Genomic DNA, 16,485 nt, shown 5'->3' with positions numbered 1-16,485 from the left:
TCTGTATAATCAATTGGGGGTGGAAGGGGGTCATGTTGAAGTTCATTTTCTTTGGATGGATGAGAGCGGATATCTTGCATGGGTATATGGGTCTCATGGTAAGGATCGGAAGAAATAAGCTCGTTAGAAGAAGAATGGCAGGAGCGGTGGTGGAATTGACCCTCAGGCTGTTGGTAACAGTCACTGTGGATGGCTGTAGGCAAGTTACTTTGCATTGCTGTACATGTATATATTCATATGATTGTATGGGTGTATGAGTATTTGTATCAAAAATTGTGTGAATGAGTAAATGAAGTTTTACAGAGTGTAGTCTTACGGGTTATGACTTTGCTGTGCACTGCAGACGAGAACACAGGGAGAGTTTGAGAAGGACATTACAATCAATGGGAGGGATATTTATATGAGTGGGTTGTTTTTACTTGGGCTGTTGACTAAAGTTTGTAGTAAATCTTACTCATGGCTATTACAAGACACAGCCTACACTTGTATATATTATAATATATATACATGTGCAGTTGATCGTCCCAACCTTTAAAAAAGGAAAAAGAGGAATGAGCTCTCTTGATTTCCTCTTTGATGGGCTCACAACCCTAAATTGAACTTGCTTCTCGTTTCTTGGCGCCGAGAAAGAAAGGTTTACATGTGTGTGTATCAGAATGTAACAAAAAAACACGGCAATTCTGATAAACAATACCATTGGAACTGGTTGCTGCAATAGTTATTGCTCGCATTTCTTTGTTTTTGGTCGACTCTGTTACCATACTAATTGGACTTCGTTTTTCTTTTTTCTTTTTTTGTAGCGATCCTAAGTGATTCAGGGACTTATATTATATACCGTTGCACTCTATGCCTTCAAGATCAAACAGTCTTTTTCGGCGTATAAAAAAGCTTCTCGTGGAAAGGTTCCAGCATAGACCTGCCGTCGGAATATCAAATGACTCGGAGCTATTGCTTTGACCAAAAAAAAAAAAAAAAAAAAAAAAAAAAAAAACGACCTCCTTGACAATCATCGTCTCATTGCTCAAGTGGAAAGCGAAACAAAAAAGAGAGGTTGACGTCCTTCTAAAGCAGCGATAGCTTTAGCTCATAATCTTGCGGGTGTCCGAGGATTTACTAAAAGATTCAAACACATTCACATATCTAGAGATTCTCATAAAAACCTTGGATTATTAACGCTTCTCAGTATCTCGGTGTCATTATAAGGAATACTAGCTCCTCTCTCGAGGAATATTTCGAATGTCTTACAACTTTCATCTCCTTTCAGAGTCATTGAGTCACAGATAGCTCGCAACTAGGGTCACTGCATATTCCTTTGACCCAATTGTATCCTACTGAAGGGCAAGCATTCAATACCGTTCAAGTCTGCTAAACATCCTAACTATCACAATCAACCGAAACTTAAGCATCTTGACTAAGATCTATTCTCACTGCTTGGTTGATGGTGGAAATACAGCGAATCTAGACCCTTAGTACCAATCCAGTTGCTTAACCTTGGAGCATATTCTCGGTGCCACATCGAAATAGGTAAGGTATAAATTACATGAACGATTTGAGTGCGCTTTTTTAAATGATTGAATTAGTTTTCATTAGGTACTATTCGCCTCTTCTGATGCTCTTTCTCACCTAGAGACCTTCCCTTCGCTGTTGTATTATCATTGTAAGTGCATCCTAGTCTTTCTATTCAAATAAAAAAAAATAAAAATAAAAAAATAAAAATAAAATAAACAACGACTAATGTTTATTTGCCCTCAGATAGTTAGGAATAAGGGTGCCTGGATTTAATGTATGTATATACGTGACTCTGTAGTGTGGCCAATGAGCTATGAGATGGATGAGGACATTGATCGATCAAAGTGCAATATTTTCTTGCTGCGCGCCTGTGTCTGTGCTCTGTGCCTGTTCTTTACCCTGTGTATATAACGCACTCAAATAGCGCCATTATGTTAGATCAAAACGCAACGTTGCGATTGTTTTCATATCATTTACTCTTTAAAAAAAATTATTATAATTCGGTCCTCATTCTCATTCTCATTCTCATTTCTTCTCATCTTCCCATAGCTGTGCTTCACTTCTACTCCTCTCACTCCTCGCTCTCTGTATTCATACTATACTATATCACACCATGGTTGCAACCAACATTACTTGGCACCACGGCGCTTTCACCCGCGAGGAGCGTCAAAAAGAATTGAACCAAAAGGTCTGCATTCTTTCCTTACCATTCTAATTGTATTTCGCAGATATGACCAACCAAGACTTGATATGCTTAATATAACATTATAAAAGCAACGATTGCTATCAGATCAGTGTTTATGTGAAAAAATAAAATCGCTGACTCAGCTTTGAATTCCATTAATGGCGTGTGCATCGCAAAATAGGGTCTTACTATTTGGTTCACTGGTTTGTCTGCATCAGGCAAGTCAACGTTGGCCTCAGCTCTGGAGCAGCACTTGGTCTCACTCAAGATCGCCGCTTACCGCCTTGATGGCGACAACATCCGTTTCGGACTTAACAAAGATCTCGGATTCGGACCCGAGGCTCGCACTGAGAACATTCGCCGCATAGCTGAGGTATCTCTTGAGCAAAACCATTTCGGCAAGAACCAACTTTTTCATTTGGGAGATTGGTCATTAACTTTTTTTTTTGTCAACCTTAGGTTGCCAAGTTGTTCGCCGACTCTACCCAGATTGCCATTACAGCATTCATTAGTCCCTATATTTCGGACCGCGACGCCGCTAGAAAGTTACATGACGAGGCGAATATTCCATTCATTGAGGTATTGGACGATAAAGTGATGACAAAAGTGAAAAAAAAAAAAAAAAAAAAAAAAAAAAAAAAAAAAGAATCATCTAACCTGTATTTTATTTATTTGTATTTTAATCACATAATAATTCATGATTTAGATCTTTGCTGATGCTCCATTGTCAGTAGTGGAGGAGCGTGATCCTAAGGGTTTGTACAAGAAGGCCAAGGCTGGCGAGATCAAGGGTATGTAACGAACTACAGACTGATGCACAGAGATGTAATTGTAAATTGATAGTATTCTGACCTGTTCACGTGTTTCCAATTCATAGAATTCACTGGTATCTCTGCTCCTTACGAGGCACCACTCAAGCCCGAGATCCATATCCAAACAGACAAGGTTTCTGTCGAAGAGGGTGTTCAGGTAAAGCTCTTACAAACATTAATGACAAAAGTCTTTTTTTTTTGTTAATATCGTAATAGACAATGCTTGTTAACAGAAACGTCAATCGGCGCATTCTGATCTGGATTCTTTTTTTGACTTTTGATTTAGATTATTTTGGACTACCTTCGCGAGAAGGAGTATATCCCTCAATTATAAACAGAAGGGAGGAAAATAGTTTAATAAATTTTTTTTTGCAACAGTTTTTTTTCCGGGAGGTAAAAGCCCAATGTGGAGATCTATATTCTCCGGCACTAAGCATCCTATTTGATGAGGAACTGCGGTGCTGGATGCTCTAAATTATATATATATTCTGACGATAACTTGCTGTTTCTCAGAGAGGGAAGGGTGGGTGGTACAAGGTCACTTTGCCACTAATGTTTCGCCGCCATTTCTTTATGACTGGTTCTGGGCTCGACCTGTCCCAATTGACCCAATTCCCATTTCAGACGTGAGAAATGGTGCATTTCTTTTTTCCTTTTGCGCTGCACGGGTAACAGGAGGGAAAGAGGGAGTGTGGGTCATCTTGGCCCTCCCTTTCTCCTTTCTCTTTCCCTTTTCTTTTCTTCCAAGCTTATCTTTATCTAACATTCATTTCTTACTTCTTTTTTTTCATTCTCATTCTCATTCTCATTCATATTCTCATTCGTTCTTATTTTCTTCCCGCATCTTCAATATATTCACCACTTTTATTTTTTTTTTATTTTTTTTTTTGGTCTTTCAACAACCTACCTATAAGCCATGAAGCCCAAAATTGGCCAATCCAAGCTTGCGATCCTAAAGCATGCCCCAAGTGTACACCGCAAGCGCCGTCCTATTGACCTCCATAATAAGCAGGACAATGCGCCTCTGAGTGAACCCAACTTGAACTCTGGGTTTGGTACCCGTTTCGGTAGAAACAGCAGTGACAGTAATGTGGCGTTACTTCGCCGAACTGCCACCCCTAAGCATGGCCATGGCCATAGTCATCCACCACCATTTCTTCGTCGCCAAATCACTCGTCAAAAATCCTTCATGGAATTGGACTCACTCCCATCCATGCGAGCTCTTCGTCGAGAGCCATCCATGATGGAATTGGATCCTCCTCCCACGCTGTTTGCGCCTGCACCTCAGCCATCCAACTTCATGCCAGGTCCCTGGGCATTTTTCCAAGCAGCTGAAGCACAGCGCGAGCAACGACAAGCGCAACTAGAATTCTTGACTCGATTACAGGAATTAAGAGTGAGGGATGAACAAACGTTCGTAAGATTGATGAGTGGTTTTGCAAAGGAATGTCCTATTCAATTTGCACAGTTGACAGGGTTTATGAAACGTATGGAGATGGAAATGGAAATGGATGTAACCCCACCGAGTCCTTTTGACACTCATTATCACCAGCAACAACAAATTTCAGGCGGCTTGGGGAGCAGAGCAACGAACAGCTGGGGTCAGCATGGGACCAAGATGAGTCTCTTAGCATTGGCTCAAGCCTTTGGCAACCAAATCGATGCCGGTCTGACTCATCGTGATCAATTTCAGCGAGACCAGAAGGAACAATTAAGGCAACAGCAAAAGTCCTGTGGACATGGCAATCAAAATTGGAATGGCAAAGGTATCCGAAATGGATACTCTGGTAATAACAAGTCGAATAATCGCGGCAATGGGGCACCCAATGTCCCATCTCTGAGGCGCGGCAAAACCTTTCAACAACACCAGCATGCGTTACAGCAGCTTACAGCGTATCAACGACACCTATATGAACAAATTCGACAAATGCATCAACAAAGGCAAGGAGATCCGTCCATAACTTTCAATTCCAGTGAGTCAGTCCCTATGGCCTATGAGCTCATGCAATATGCAGCTATGTTAGCGAACAACGGAAACCCAAGTACATTGCCGCCTCTGTTTACAAATATCTCCTCTCCGATGTCGACTTTGAGCTCGCCTGGACTAACATCTCCAATCTCGCCTATAGGTGTTAGAAGCCTACTGGCTCAGATGCAACACCACGGACAACAGCAACAAGGAGGTCTTCATCAAGGACAAATGCAACATCCTGATCCTTTGGAACTGACAGCTTTGAACGTCCAAATGAATATGGGATCATCACGTAGATCACGATATAAGCCGCCACCACTTCGATCACATTAACTTTACAATTGATTGCTACATGATGTATAGTTTATAGCAACCTCTTATATTTCTTGTCTTCACACAAAATCTCAATCTTGAAGAGGTCCTCTCTTGTGATTCATAAGCGAATAACGAAGTAAAAACTGAGCTACTATCTTAGGCTTGAACCAGCTGAACTGATTCAATTTGCAATCCAGATTTAATGACACTAAAAAAAAAAAAAAAAAAAAAAAAAAGAGAGAGAGAAAAGTAAGAAAAAAGATTATTGATTAAAGTGATGTGAGCTCATACATGAATAAAAAATAAAGAAAGAGGGAGGTAATACCTGTTATGGTTACGGATTTGAACGATGACTCCACCATTCATTTGGTTGAGGCGAATTTGACCAGGAAGAGTCAAAGTAAAAAAACCTTGGACATCAGGGTTGTATCCTGGGATCATCTCCAGTTCAGCTGCCTCGCGAATGGACGTAGGTCGTGCTGGCACGGTACCGGGCCGATCAGTATGTTGCATAAACTCTTGCACAGAATTAGGCTTAAACGAGATGGCAGGTTCTCGATGCAGTAACACAGCGTCGGATGATGAGTCCTTCAAGTACAACCCCCCAATAAATATGTAAAAACCTCGATTCATTAGATAAAAAAATAAAAAATAAAAAAAATATGACAACTGTACTAACAAATAATTCAATCTTACCTCGTCCTTGCCGAACACCAATGCTCTGAACTCTGTGCCGATAATAACAGGGTCTGGTCTAGGGCCATTGAGGCTAATTCGCCATTGAACTTGGTAGTTGTCCTCTTGATGCTGGCTCGCTCGAATTGTAGCAGCCACATCCAACCATGTGACTGAGGTTAGTTTGGCAACTTTGGGTCCTTCATTTTGAGGATGTACCGGGTGATTTACTAGCTCCCAAGTCACTTGACGGATATTACTAGTTGGCGCCATAGATTTATGGCCACTCTCTAGGTGAACAATGTGCATATCAGGTGCGTAGACGATCATATTAGCGTTCTCTATACTATAAACAGTAGAAATATGAGGGACAGATTAGGAACACGATTAAAAAATAAAAATAAAAATAAAAATAAAAAATAAAAAATAAAAAAAAATAAAATAAAAAAAAAAAAACACCTTTAATGGATTAATAGTCAAGGTGAATAGCAGGCCAGAGCAGAATATTAAGAGAAAAGAGAAACAAGACCGAAGAGGATGAGGAATGTCAAAGACAGGTGCATGGAGAAAACAAATGCATTGAAAAAAAAAAAAAAAAAAAAAAAAAACGAGGCTAGTGTGGCACTGCGCGTTCTGTCAGGGACATTTATTTGTCTATTATTACTTTTTTAAAAGTCTTCATCTTCGTCATCTAAACCTTCTTCTTCTTCTTCTACTGGGCTGGCACTGCCTGCGCCACTGCCTTCTCCCTCACGGTTCAATGACCGCGCCAAGATACTTGGGCTTGGAGCTCTGGCTGTGATCACCATTATCGATGCGGACGTTCTAGAGTGGTTTTCATCCACTTCCATGCTTGACCGATGCAAAACCACGCTTTCACGATCAAGGTGATCGTGCAGGTGATCATGATGACGATGATGGGGATGCTGTAGAATAGGAAACGCATTGGCGCTAGTTGGTGTGATGGACAAAATCTGATGATTACTTCGAAAAGGATACTGTCCACCTGTGGTATTTTGTTGGGCTGATGATGAGTTATCCAGAAATACTTCGGACGCCTCAGTTACTACCGCTCCCTGTAATGATAACGAGGTTGACAGTGAATAATCCACCTCCATTACCACATCCATCATGTCATTTGTGCTCTGTTGACCATGATGGCTCTGGTTAAACGTCGGTGCTTGCCCATTTGTTAAGGCTGGCGCTATTGCTGTCCCAGGCAACACGATCATTCCAGCGCTAGTTGCCAGCAAACCAGATCCAATCTGGACTAATAGACTCTCCTGCTCATGCTCGTTCGTCTGTTCTTGAAGCTCTTCACTCATGCCATCCTCCTCCGCCATAGAAACAGATCTATCAGATCCGGCAATCATTGATGCAACTGAGGAGCTGATTCTACGATAACTGGCACGAATACTTGCCATGCTTGTAGATGATGGGATGGCCGGTGGGTTCTCCTGCATATGATTCCTCAGTTCCCGTACACCCTTCCCCGAAAACACGCAAAAGACTTCTCGTTGATGGGCCGTAAACTCCGGTGGTGGCGCTCTACAGAACTGTTGATAACAAGGCGAGATAAATGCAGGCACGCCCGTGAGGGACAGGTGGGTCATTTTAGAACACTGGCTGACAAGAGCTGCCACTGCGCTTTCAGACAGATGGACACAATAAGACAAGTGGACCCTTTCCAGTGTCTGAGGCAGAATCTGAGAGACCAACATGGCATAGATACCGTGATCTGTGATATTGGAGCATTTGACCAGTCCAATCCTACGCAATTTGGGTAATTGTGCCAAGGCAAACACTGCAGCATCTGTAAGTTTCGAACAGCAAGCAAGATCCAGATAGCGGATTCGAGTGCAATGTTGAGCAATGGTAGCAACTAGTCGATCTGTGATCTTTGCACAATGACCCAGATGGAGGTAATGTAGATGCTTCCCAAGCGTCTTGATCACGCTTGCTCCTATATCTGTGATCTTGTCGCATTTTGTAAGAGCCAAGCTCCTTAACCTAGGTGTCGCTGGAATGATCCTGAGCAAAGTATCATCTGTAATGAGCGCACATGAAGTCAAGTTGAGGACACGAAGCTGTTCAAACCGGTGCGTAGAAGGATGAATTGATGCAAAAGCAGCGTTTGTGAGGTTGACAAGAAGCGTCATGTTGATATCGCGGATTTGAGGGAGATTCCCAAACACAGACTGAATAGCATCACTCGAAACTAGATTGCAGTTGGTCACATCCATCTCGGTTAGTTGTGGGCAGAACTGGGTCAATGCTGCGATTGATCGATCTGTCAATTGACTGCAATGGCTCAGTTTTATCTTGAAAGAGCATGAAGTGATACAGAGAAGATATTTTCAGAGTTTGAGAAAGTTAGCCTCTGATAAAAAACAAGCCTTGTTACATACTAGAAATGCTAGTTATCATGAGCATAATGATAACGATGGAGCGTTGATGGAGACAACAAGATCACAACAAATAGGGATGATGATCATGACAGAGGAATACAGTGTTATATACACTCCGTAGCAGTACAACATTAGATGCCAATCCCTGATCGCTTTTTACATACCCGTTTAAGTTGTGGACACTTCTTTGCCAACTTGACAATTGACTCGTCTGTGATAGCTGAACATGAACCAAGATATAGTGTCTGTAGTTTTGGACATCCTGCTGCGACACTCTCAACAAGCGTATCTGTTACAGCAGGGATTTCGGACAAATCGAGTGAAAACAATACTGGGGAGCACCTAGATAAGACCTTATTTAGGCCATCTGAAGAGATTTGGACACTACCCGCAAGTAGCAATCTCTCAAGTCGTGAACATGATGCAAAACACTCCAACATGGAGTCTGTAACATCCGAAGATAGAAAGGCTAGGTTGAGTCGACGGATGTAATCCGCATAGGGGAAAATGGTGCTAGGAAGACACAGGGTGTGAATCATCTTTTCAGCAGCGGCCAAAGTAGGAAGTGAGGGCTTTGACCAAAGTAGATCCATCCCACAGCTGCACCACAGCTTGCAGACTAGGACTGCGGAGCGCAGATCGCGTGCTGTCAGTAAGAACTTGAAAATGAGAAGAATAAGCTCTGAAGGCAAATTCGAATAGGAGTAGCCACTGTGTCCATGAATTTGATGAATTGAGTCTGAGGGTACTCTGGTCATATCCGCACAGACTTCAGCTGCAGACTCGTCTTTAGTACTGCTGGTATTGTTATAAGCAATGGTGTGGGCGAAAATAGATCGATGTGACCTATCACGAGGACTAACTGTTGCGCATGCCTCCATCATCTCATTGTCTTCAGCCGTAGCCCCCTTTGACCCGCATGCATCAACGCATGGGGAAGATAGAGAAGAGGGAGGAGCGGGAGGGGCGGCTGATGTCCATAGTGAACTCGGTGACTGAGTTGTAAGTGAAAGGTCTTTTTGAGAAAGTGATTGCGACCACAATTGGTGACACGACTCCATTTATTATTATTTTTCCTTTGACAGAGAAATTGATACCAAAATCCTTAGGTCAGGCAAGGTAAGCTGGAAAAGTGAAGTGGGATGTAGAGTTGCTGGTGTAATGTCAATGGTCAATGGAATAGATGTTGGTGAATCTGTTGTTATGGACAATGGACTAATCACGGAGATTGCAGTTGCAGTAAAGAGTTAGCAGCAGTAAGACAGAAGGAATGGAAATCGTTATTAGTTGGCAAGTAGAGGGATTGAGATAAATGTCTGTGTCAAAAGAAGGAAGTGGAATGAGAATGAATGAGATGGAGAGAAGAAAAGGATGAAAAGAGAGGAGGGATACTATTCGGCTGTTGTTTTATGATACCAAGAACCTCCTTGCTCTTGAACTAACAGAACTAACAGGAAAAAAAAAAAAAAAAAAAAAAAAAAAAGTTAGGGGGAGAAGGGAAGAAAGAAAAGGAAAGGAAAAGGAAAGGCGAAAGATCCTCCTTCTTGTCCCCTACTTCTCTGTTGCCATGGAACAAACACCCCCCTCCTATTTCCGCTTCCACTTTCACTTCCACCCAACACTTTACTGAATGTGAAAATAATCTCAGGAACAATTGCCCCATTCCAAGTTCATCGTCAGGCCTCGTACTACTTTGCTATCCCACTAGTCTTGGACGCAACTCGTCTGACCTTTCTTTTCTACTGTCATTCCTTGTCTGTCTCCTGAGTTTTTTTTTTTTTTTTTTTTTGTTATCTTGACCTCATCTGGCCATCACTCTATTTACATGTAGAATGCACATCATTATGAAATGCATGGATAGCATCTAGCAATGTCAAGAAAAGAAGGGGGATATTTGTGGAGGATGCAAAAATGATTCTGTTGGTGACACCATAAACATCCATGCACTGCATGGCATGCTTCTCATTCTTAAAAAGATCTATCACCAAAAAAAAAAAAAAAAAAAAAAAAAAAAAAAGTTTCTTACTCAGTTACGCTAGCTAGAGTTTGACAAGTAGGAAAGAAAGTAAAAATAAAAAAGTTAGCCGAAACAGGGTGGCGAAGCAATGGGAGTGGCGAACACTTTTTGCTGTATTTTTTTTTTTACCCAACCAGACGCAACCGACGCACTGACCAACAACAAACCACTATTTAGACTTCCTTACCATGTTACAGGTTCTATCCCCGCTTATTCTTCTATACCTTTTATTCTTTTATCTTTTATGAGCTGTACTGGGCTCGTTTTCTCTATTCTTTTGATAGCCGGGTCTATGAGTAAGCATCATCACTGGCCTCTATGTATCGGTTACCCTATCTTTTTCTTCCTTTTTCTTTTTGATAACGAGAGCTCACGAGACCATGTAGAATTTATTGACATCAGCTCTATATATGAGTTGCCCATTCCTGGGGCCACAAATACAGCGGTATCCAATGATTGACTGTAGCTGTGTCGCTGTACTGGCACAGTCCAACAACCTGTTCATAAATCACGTCAGCATTGAATAGACTTCCTTGGTCCTCTGGGAAACTGTGGCACGGCTCCACTCTCTACTTGGCCTGCAGTGCGCGAAGACCATCCTTTCTGCTACGTTTGTGCCTCCTAATACAGTTGCGTGCCCTGGTACGTTTGCTCACAGAGGTGATGCCATTGTCTCTTTCCCAGTTGACGGTGACTTTGCAATATCTGTTCCAGATTTCAGCGCTGCTGAGTTCCTCGATTGACTTGACAAAGCGGCAAACAATGTACCTTGAGATCGATGCTGTGGTCCTGAAGATCGTCTTCCATTTCTGTGTCAGTTCCCTCGGCACCAAGCCGTGGCACAAGTCTTGAACAGTCGAGTGGGTATTCCTACCCTTGTTCCTCCATCCCATCTCCGCATCTTCCTCAACAGAGCGTTCGCATCTCGAATCACCCTGACCCCCTTGAACATCACTTCCAAAGGGCCCCAAACCACGTTGTTGGCTACGAGTGTGAACGAGGGGCCTCCTTTATTATGATTTGCTTCCTGCATTTTCCCTGCTCGCCTTCCCAGCCTCTTCTCTTTCTCTAAGACCCTTTTTCCATCCTTCTTGATGAGTTCTATGGCTTGCCTCCACCCTTTCAATTGCTCGTCCAGTATCATGGGACATCGCCAGAAGTGTTCTATGCCCTCCTGTTCCTGTTCATACATCCTGTAGATGTCAGCCTCATACAGGTTTGGTCGCTACTGCCCCATGAAAGTGAGTGTAGGAAGTATACCATGGACCTTCTTTATTCTGTGCGCTCTCTTGTGACAGTCTGCCATTGTGAAGAATATGCAAACCTGCTTTCCAATCTACTTCTCTCCAGTGCTCCTGACTCTGTTTCTGAGACGCCCACAAATAATGTGTTCTCACTGCTGATTGAAGTTTTTGCAGCAATCTAAAATCATCCTCTACCATCTCGTTCTCGAAAAAAGCACAACAGCGCAGATGATTGTGTTCCCGTCCTTGATTGTCCACATTTCGTCAAAATGGGCATCCCTGGCAGCTTGGTCTGTCCTTATATTGCCTCTATTTCCAGCATGGACCTTGACCCATTTTACAATTACCTTCCCACCCTGCTTAAAGAACGTTTTCGAGATCGCCGCCTACCACACTGGGTACTTGAATCGCAATCGCTGCCGTTCAGTGCCTATTTCTCGCTTTTGAGTAAGGTCCTTGAACTGAACCACTACCGCCATGTTGTCTATGCAGACAGTCGTTAACGTTACGAGGACTGACTATTTTTTTTTTTCTTAAAACAAGGACTCTCAAGTTTTTTTGATAACAAAGACCCTCAGGGTAGAAATAGACTCTAATCGGTCTTAACCGCATCGTTGAACTGTCACTGTACAACATCCTATTCACAAACCACGTCAGTATGAGTGGTAACTCTTAATCCCTACGGAACCTATGACGAGCCCTGCTCCCTACTTGGCCTGTTGTGTGCGAAAGTCATCTTCTAGCTGCAGTCCTCAATCATCAAAAAGCAACACCTTTTTTTTTTTTTTTTTTTTTTTTTTTTTTTTTGATAACAAGGACCCACGAGGTCATGTAGGATTTATTTAGATGTTAGCTCTATAAATGGGTTGCCCCATTACTGGGGTCGCAAATAAAGCGGTATCCAATAATCGACCGAAGCCGCATCGTCATACTGCCACAGTACTACATCCTGTTCATAAACCACGTCAGCATTGAGTAGACTTCCTTGGTCCCAAAGGACCTGTGGCACGGCTCTACTCCCTACTTGGCCTGTTGTGCGCGAAGGTCATCCTTTAGCCGCTATCCTCAATCATCAAAAATTTACAGCTTTCCAGGCGCTCCATAATCGCCAATTCCACCTGCTGCCGGTAGCTTGCCGCCACTCGCCGGTCTGCCTCAGTCCTGATCGCCTTCACATCTGCTGTTCGTCGTTGTCCCTGGTGAGAGCCAAAGAATTCACCTCTGCTATGTCTGTGCCTCTGCGTCCCCTGGCGCGTTTGCTCACAGAGGTGATACCATTGTCTCTTTCCCAGTTGACGGTGACTTTGCAGCGTCTGTTCCAGATTTCAGTCCTGCCGAGTTCCTCGATTGACTTGACAAAGCGGCAAACAATGTACCTTGAGATCGATGCTGTGGTTTGTCAGTTGTTCGTTGTTGTCTCAGGGTAGGTCTTAAGAAGACATGCCTTCCAACTGGTGGAGTTTTTTTTTTTTTTTTTTTTTTTTTTTTTATAACAAGGACCCACAGAGGTGAGGAATTTTATTTCATAATCTCGCTCTAAAGTAATGATATCGCCCTCAACTATGAAACAAGCGAAACTCTCAAAGTTCGCACGGGATGGCTGTGAAGAGCCAATTCGTATCCATGTTTTTCTCTACCAATGTACACCGTGATCGGTACTCGAAGTCCATCCTTCCGATGTGGCCTGTTGCGCCCGTGAAAAGCCGCGGAGGCTGGCGTGCCGACTCTAGCTAAGGACGACTTTTAATTTTTTTTCTATTCGATCAAATCCACTGGCATGTGGACCCAAATCTTGCGGGATTGGTCTGAAAATTTCTACTTTGGACTCCGTCAAACTTTGTGATCATCGCTGTCCTAGTCAAGTGGGTGGATGGGGGGATGTGCTGCCAGATGTACCGCTGGTTCGGCTGGGGGGTGGAATATATACCTAAGACATGTGGCCAGCCAGGCGACTTAGGGTAGTGCACCCACGATCTTAGCCTTAGCGGAGAACACTAGGCTGTCTCGGAGAGAAAGTATAAAAACTCAAGCAAATCCCTGACCTGGCACATGTTTGCTTCACTTTATGTGCCTTAACCAGGACTCGAACCCGGCCCCTGGGCTAGACAGGAGGGTGCCCTGACGAGTATACTACTCAGCCATTGGGCCCCTTCCAACTGGTGGAGTGCACGGGTGGAGCCACACCTTCGCTCTTGGTCCTGTGATGTAGGCGTAGTTATCACGTGAGTGTCATTATTGATTTATGATTACTCAAATTCTCAGCTCGGCAACCGGCCCGCTTAGCTCATTGGTAGAGCGTTTGCCTAGTAAGCAAAAGGTAGCAGGTTCGATCCCTGCAGTGGGCACTTCTGAAATAGAAAGACTATGCCTAATATTTTTTTTTAAGGATTAATCTATTTGGCAGCCTAGTCAACTTTCAAGACTCTCTTAGGCAGCCTACCCAGCGTTATTTGGCCTCTAACTATTTTTTTTTTTTTTTTTTTTTCATTCCTAGGAACCGTATATGTTTATAACGCTCATACTTCAAATTAATAAAGCTCCCGTCTTCTACGTCATAGTTATGTGTAGTGACATTGTCTTCAAGTAGGTCGCTCATACAGTTTTGGAGGTGCCATTTGGAGATCAATACCTATGAGAGGTTTTCGCTCGGAGCAAACGCGTCTCACCTACTACCTAGACGTCTTCAATAAATCATTCCCTAACCGTGTACATTGAAGGCTGTTTTGTGAAGATGTCATCGCCGCTGCCCTTAGTACCTCCGGCGGCATTAGCTGTGCAAGGCAATGTATCCACAGAACGCTGCTTGTTTTACCACTGATGTTATGACCCTGTTATCAAAAAAAAAAAAAAAAAAAAAAAAAAAGTAATGTATTTGGCAGCCCAGCTGCCACCCAAGAGTGCGAAGTTAAGTGGCAGCCCCCAGAAGTAGGCTGCCAAATAGAGGCAAAAATTACTATATTTGGTATGGGCTGCCAAATAGATTAATCCTTTTTTTAATATTCGAGTCATCAGGCGTGCAAAAAGGATACTGCTCCTTTTTATTCTCGAATGGATGAAGTTATTTGCACGGGAGTCTTTTTTTTTATTTGCACTGGGCCTTTATTTCATCTACAAGCGGCAATGTGTATCCTACAGACTACATGATTCTAGCTTTTATTTCGAAGGAAACAAGCGAAGGTGAGTCTAGAGTAGAGAGGAGTCTGGAATTATTATTGTTGGAAGTTGCAGTGCCGTGGGAGCTGCGATACTCATTGCGCTCTGTTGCATATGCAAAATTATGATGGCCTAGCTAGAAAAAAATTAGAGTAAAAAACACTAATGCGCTAAAAAGATTAGCAGTAAAAATTAGTGGCAATAACGCGCCACACATAGACGCGATAAATCTTTGATATGAAGTTTTTAGAACGAACCTTTGTCATCCCATATCTTATTCTCACTTACTTTTCTACTGCTTACTACCTATCTACAAAATATTTTTCACGCTCTATTCCGCTCTATTGTCATCCAAAAGAAAGTCTGTTCAAAGTGGGTTATTTTAATTTTTTTTATTATTTTTTATTTGAATCTTTGATAAACAGCTCATATGCGACATATAAAAATACTTCACCAACCAAGATGGAAATTTACACTTTTGTTAATAAGGCCAATGTGGATAACCACTGAAGTCTTTGGGCAGTACATGCTGAGGGAAAACGGCAAGAAATAGGATTGAAGACAGTGTTTCTCTTCAAAATTTAATCTTTTGACCAAACCTTCTTTCAGGTGATTGTACAATATGAAGCTAGTCCCTAGACGCGGCGAGCATCTACATGTGCTGCTGAGTATGCGATACTGCGTGCTAAAGACGACCCAAGGCAAGTTCTGGTATTTTATTGGTGAAAAATCAACCCTGATTGAACATGATAACAAACTTGGAATGTAATGAGACAAAAATAAGGATCTTTATCAACGTAACAGAAAAGAGTATTTATGTCTCTTTTCTATCACTATTAGTCACGGCTATGCTATTAAAGTATTTTAGCTATTTAGATATAGAGATATAGGTGATTGTGGCACGATCGGCTTTGAGTGCGAACTGCCACCAACTATCAAAAGATAAGTAATCTCTCGGGTTACAAACGGGTGAGAGGACAGAGATTCCACAAAATAAACTGAGGTCTACCCATTGTATTTTGGTGAATTTGATAAACAAAATTTAGTACCGAGGGCGCTTGAGCTCTTAATAAAGAAAGTCAGAGATAAGGAAAGAGAAAAGAAAGAGTAGTAACACGGCACGCTATGCATCGTAGCAATGAATATGATTGTTTGTATATCTACCGAAACAAACTACACGTTAGAGGTTCCTAATTACTGCGCTCATCGTTGTGTGCTTATTAGTGTACGGAAATACTAGAGATATATGAACGCGCTAAATGAAAGAAAGCATCGGGGAACCGCCAACAAAAGTGCAAAGTAGAGCGGGATAGTATATTTCAATTATAGATAAATCATTTGTAATTCTTTATTTAGTCCCAGAGTCGCATAAAGAATATCTACATCTACTCTGAGCTACGTACGACATTGATAGATAAATATTCTGGTCAGTATTTGATGCTTGGGTATCGGCTCTGGATCTGAGCTTGTGTTGTGGAAGGCTTCCTAGTACTGAAATAAAGACTCCGTGCAAATAGTTTTTTTTTATTTGCATGGCAAATAGATTTTTTTAAGTATTTGTACGGCCCCCGTGTAAATAAAAGGTGTACGGGCCCGTGCAAATATCTTTTTCCTTCTCAGGTCTTAGTGCTTAAAAGTGCAAAGCAGAAGTACTTCACTGCTTTTCTATTTAAAGAATTATCCAACGTAATTTTT

At 42.2% G+C, this 16,485-nt stretch overlaps 4 protein-coding genes and 1 non-coding gene across 5 annotated transcripts; 3 read left to right on the top strand and 2 right to left on the bottom strand.

The window, feature by feature from the left end:
* Positions 1 to 1,959: 1,959 nt before the first annotated feature.
* On the top strand, positions 1,960 to 3,382 carry BCR41DRAFT_329189 (adenylylsulfate kinase). The gene is made up of 6 exons (XM_022021723.1): positions 1,960 to 2,197; positions 2,376 to 2,567; positions 2,654 to 2,773; positions 2,901 to 2,985; positions 3,072 to 3,163; positions 3,293 to 3,382. Exons 1-6 carry the CDS (start codon positions 2,123 to 2,125, stop codon positions 3,338 to 3,340), a joined length of 612 nt encoding a protein of 203 aa, XP_021875831.1. The 5' UTR covers positions 1,960 to 2,122; the 3' UTR covers positions 3,341 to 3,382.
* Positions 3,383 to 3,880: 498 nt separating this feature from the next.
* On the top strand, positions 3,881 to 5,460 carry BCR41DRAFT_364004 (hypothetical protein). The gene has a single exon (XM_022025983.1). It carries the CDS (start codon positions 3,923 to 3,925, stop codon positions 5,309 to 5,311), a length of 1,389 nt encoding a protein of 462 aa, XP_021875830.1. The 5' UTR covers positions 3,881 to 3,922; the 3' UTR covers positions 5,312 to 5,460.
* On the bottom strand, positions 5,450 to 6,298 carry BCR41DRAFT_401776 (hypothetical protein; the record flags this gene model as incomplete). The annotated part of the gene is made up of 3 exons (XM_022029248.1): positions 5,450 to 5,501; positions 5,619 to 5,881; positions 5,990 to 6,298. 3 exons carry the CDS (start codon positions 6,296 to 6,298, stop codon positions 5,450 to 5,452), a joined length of 624 nt encoding a protein of 207 aa, XP_021875829.1.
* A 338-nt stretch (positions 6,299 to 6,636) lies between these two features.
* On the bottom strand, positions 6,637 to 9,260 carry BCR41DRAFT_375468 (hypothetical protein; the record flags this gene model as incomplete). Its single annotated transcript, XM_022026954.1, has 2 exons — positions 6,637 to 8,289; positions 8,541 to 9,260. 2 exons carry the CDS (start codon positions 9,258 to 9,260, stop codon positions 6,637 to 6,639), a joined length of 2,373 nt encoding a protein of 790 aa, XP_021875828.1.
* Positions 9,261 to 13,910: 4,650 nt separating this feature from the next.
* On the top strand, positions 13,911 to 13,982 carry BCR41DRAFT_t154. Its single transcript has one exon. It is a non-coding gene; the product is annotated as a tRNA-Thr (tRNA).
* Positions 13,983 to 16,485: the final 2,503 nt, after the last annotated feature.

Source organism: Lobosporangium transversale (genome assembly GCF_002105155.1).
Source record: "Lobosporangium transversale strain NRRL 3116 chromosome Unknown BCR41scaffold_68, whole genome shotgun sequence".
Lineage (NCBI taxonomy): Eukaryota > Fungi > Mortierellomycota > Mortierellomycetes > Mortierellales > Mortierellaceae > Lobosporangium > Lobosporangium transversale.
Note: the sequence above shows the minus strand (reverse complement) of the source record. Positions and strands in the feature narration are given on the sequence as shown.

What these genes read in the sequence shown, in the direction of transcription:
- BCR41DRAFT_329189 (XM_022021723.1), top strand. Translation starts at nt 2,123, where the DNA reads ATGGTTGCAACCAACATTACTTGGCACCACGGCGCTTTCACCCGCGAG. An exon ending in CGAATATTCCATTCATTGAG is followed by an intron (nt 2,774 to 2,900) that starts GTATTGGACGAT and finishes TTCATGATTTAG; the next exon opens with ATCTTTGCTGATGCTCCATT. An exon ending in CTGTCGAAGAGGGTGTTCAG is followed by an intron (nt 3,164 to 3,292) that starts GTAAAGCTCTTA and finishes CTTTTGATTTAG; the next exon opens with ATTATTTTGGACTACCTTCG.
- BCR41DRAFT_364004 (XM_022025983.1), top strand. Translation starts at nt 3,923, where the DNA reads ATGAAGCCCAAAATTGGCCAATCCAAGCTTGCGATCCTAAAGCATGCC.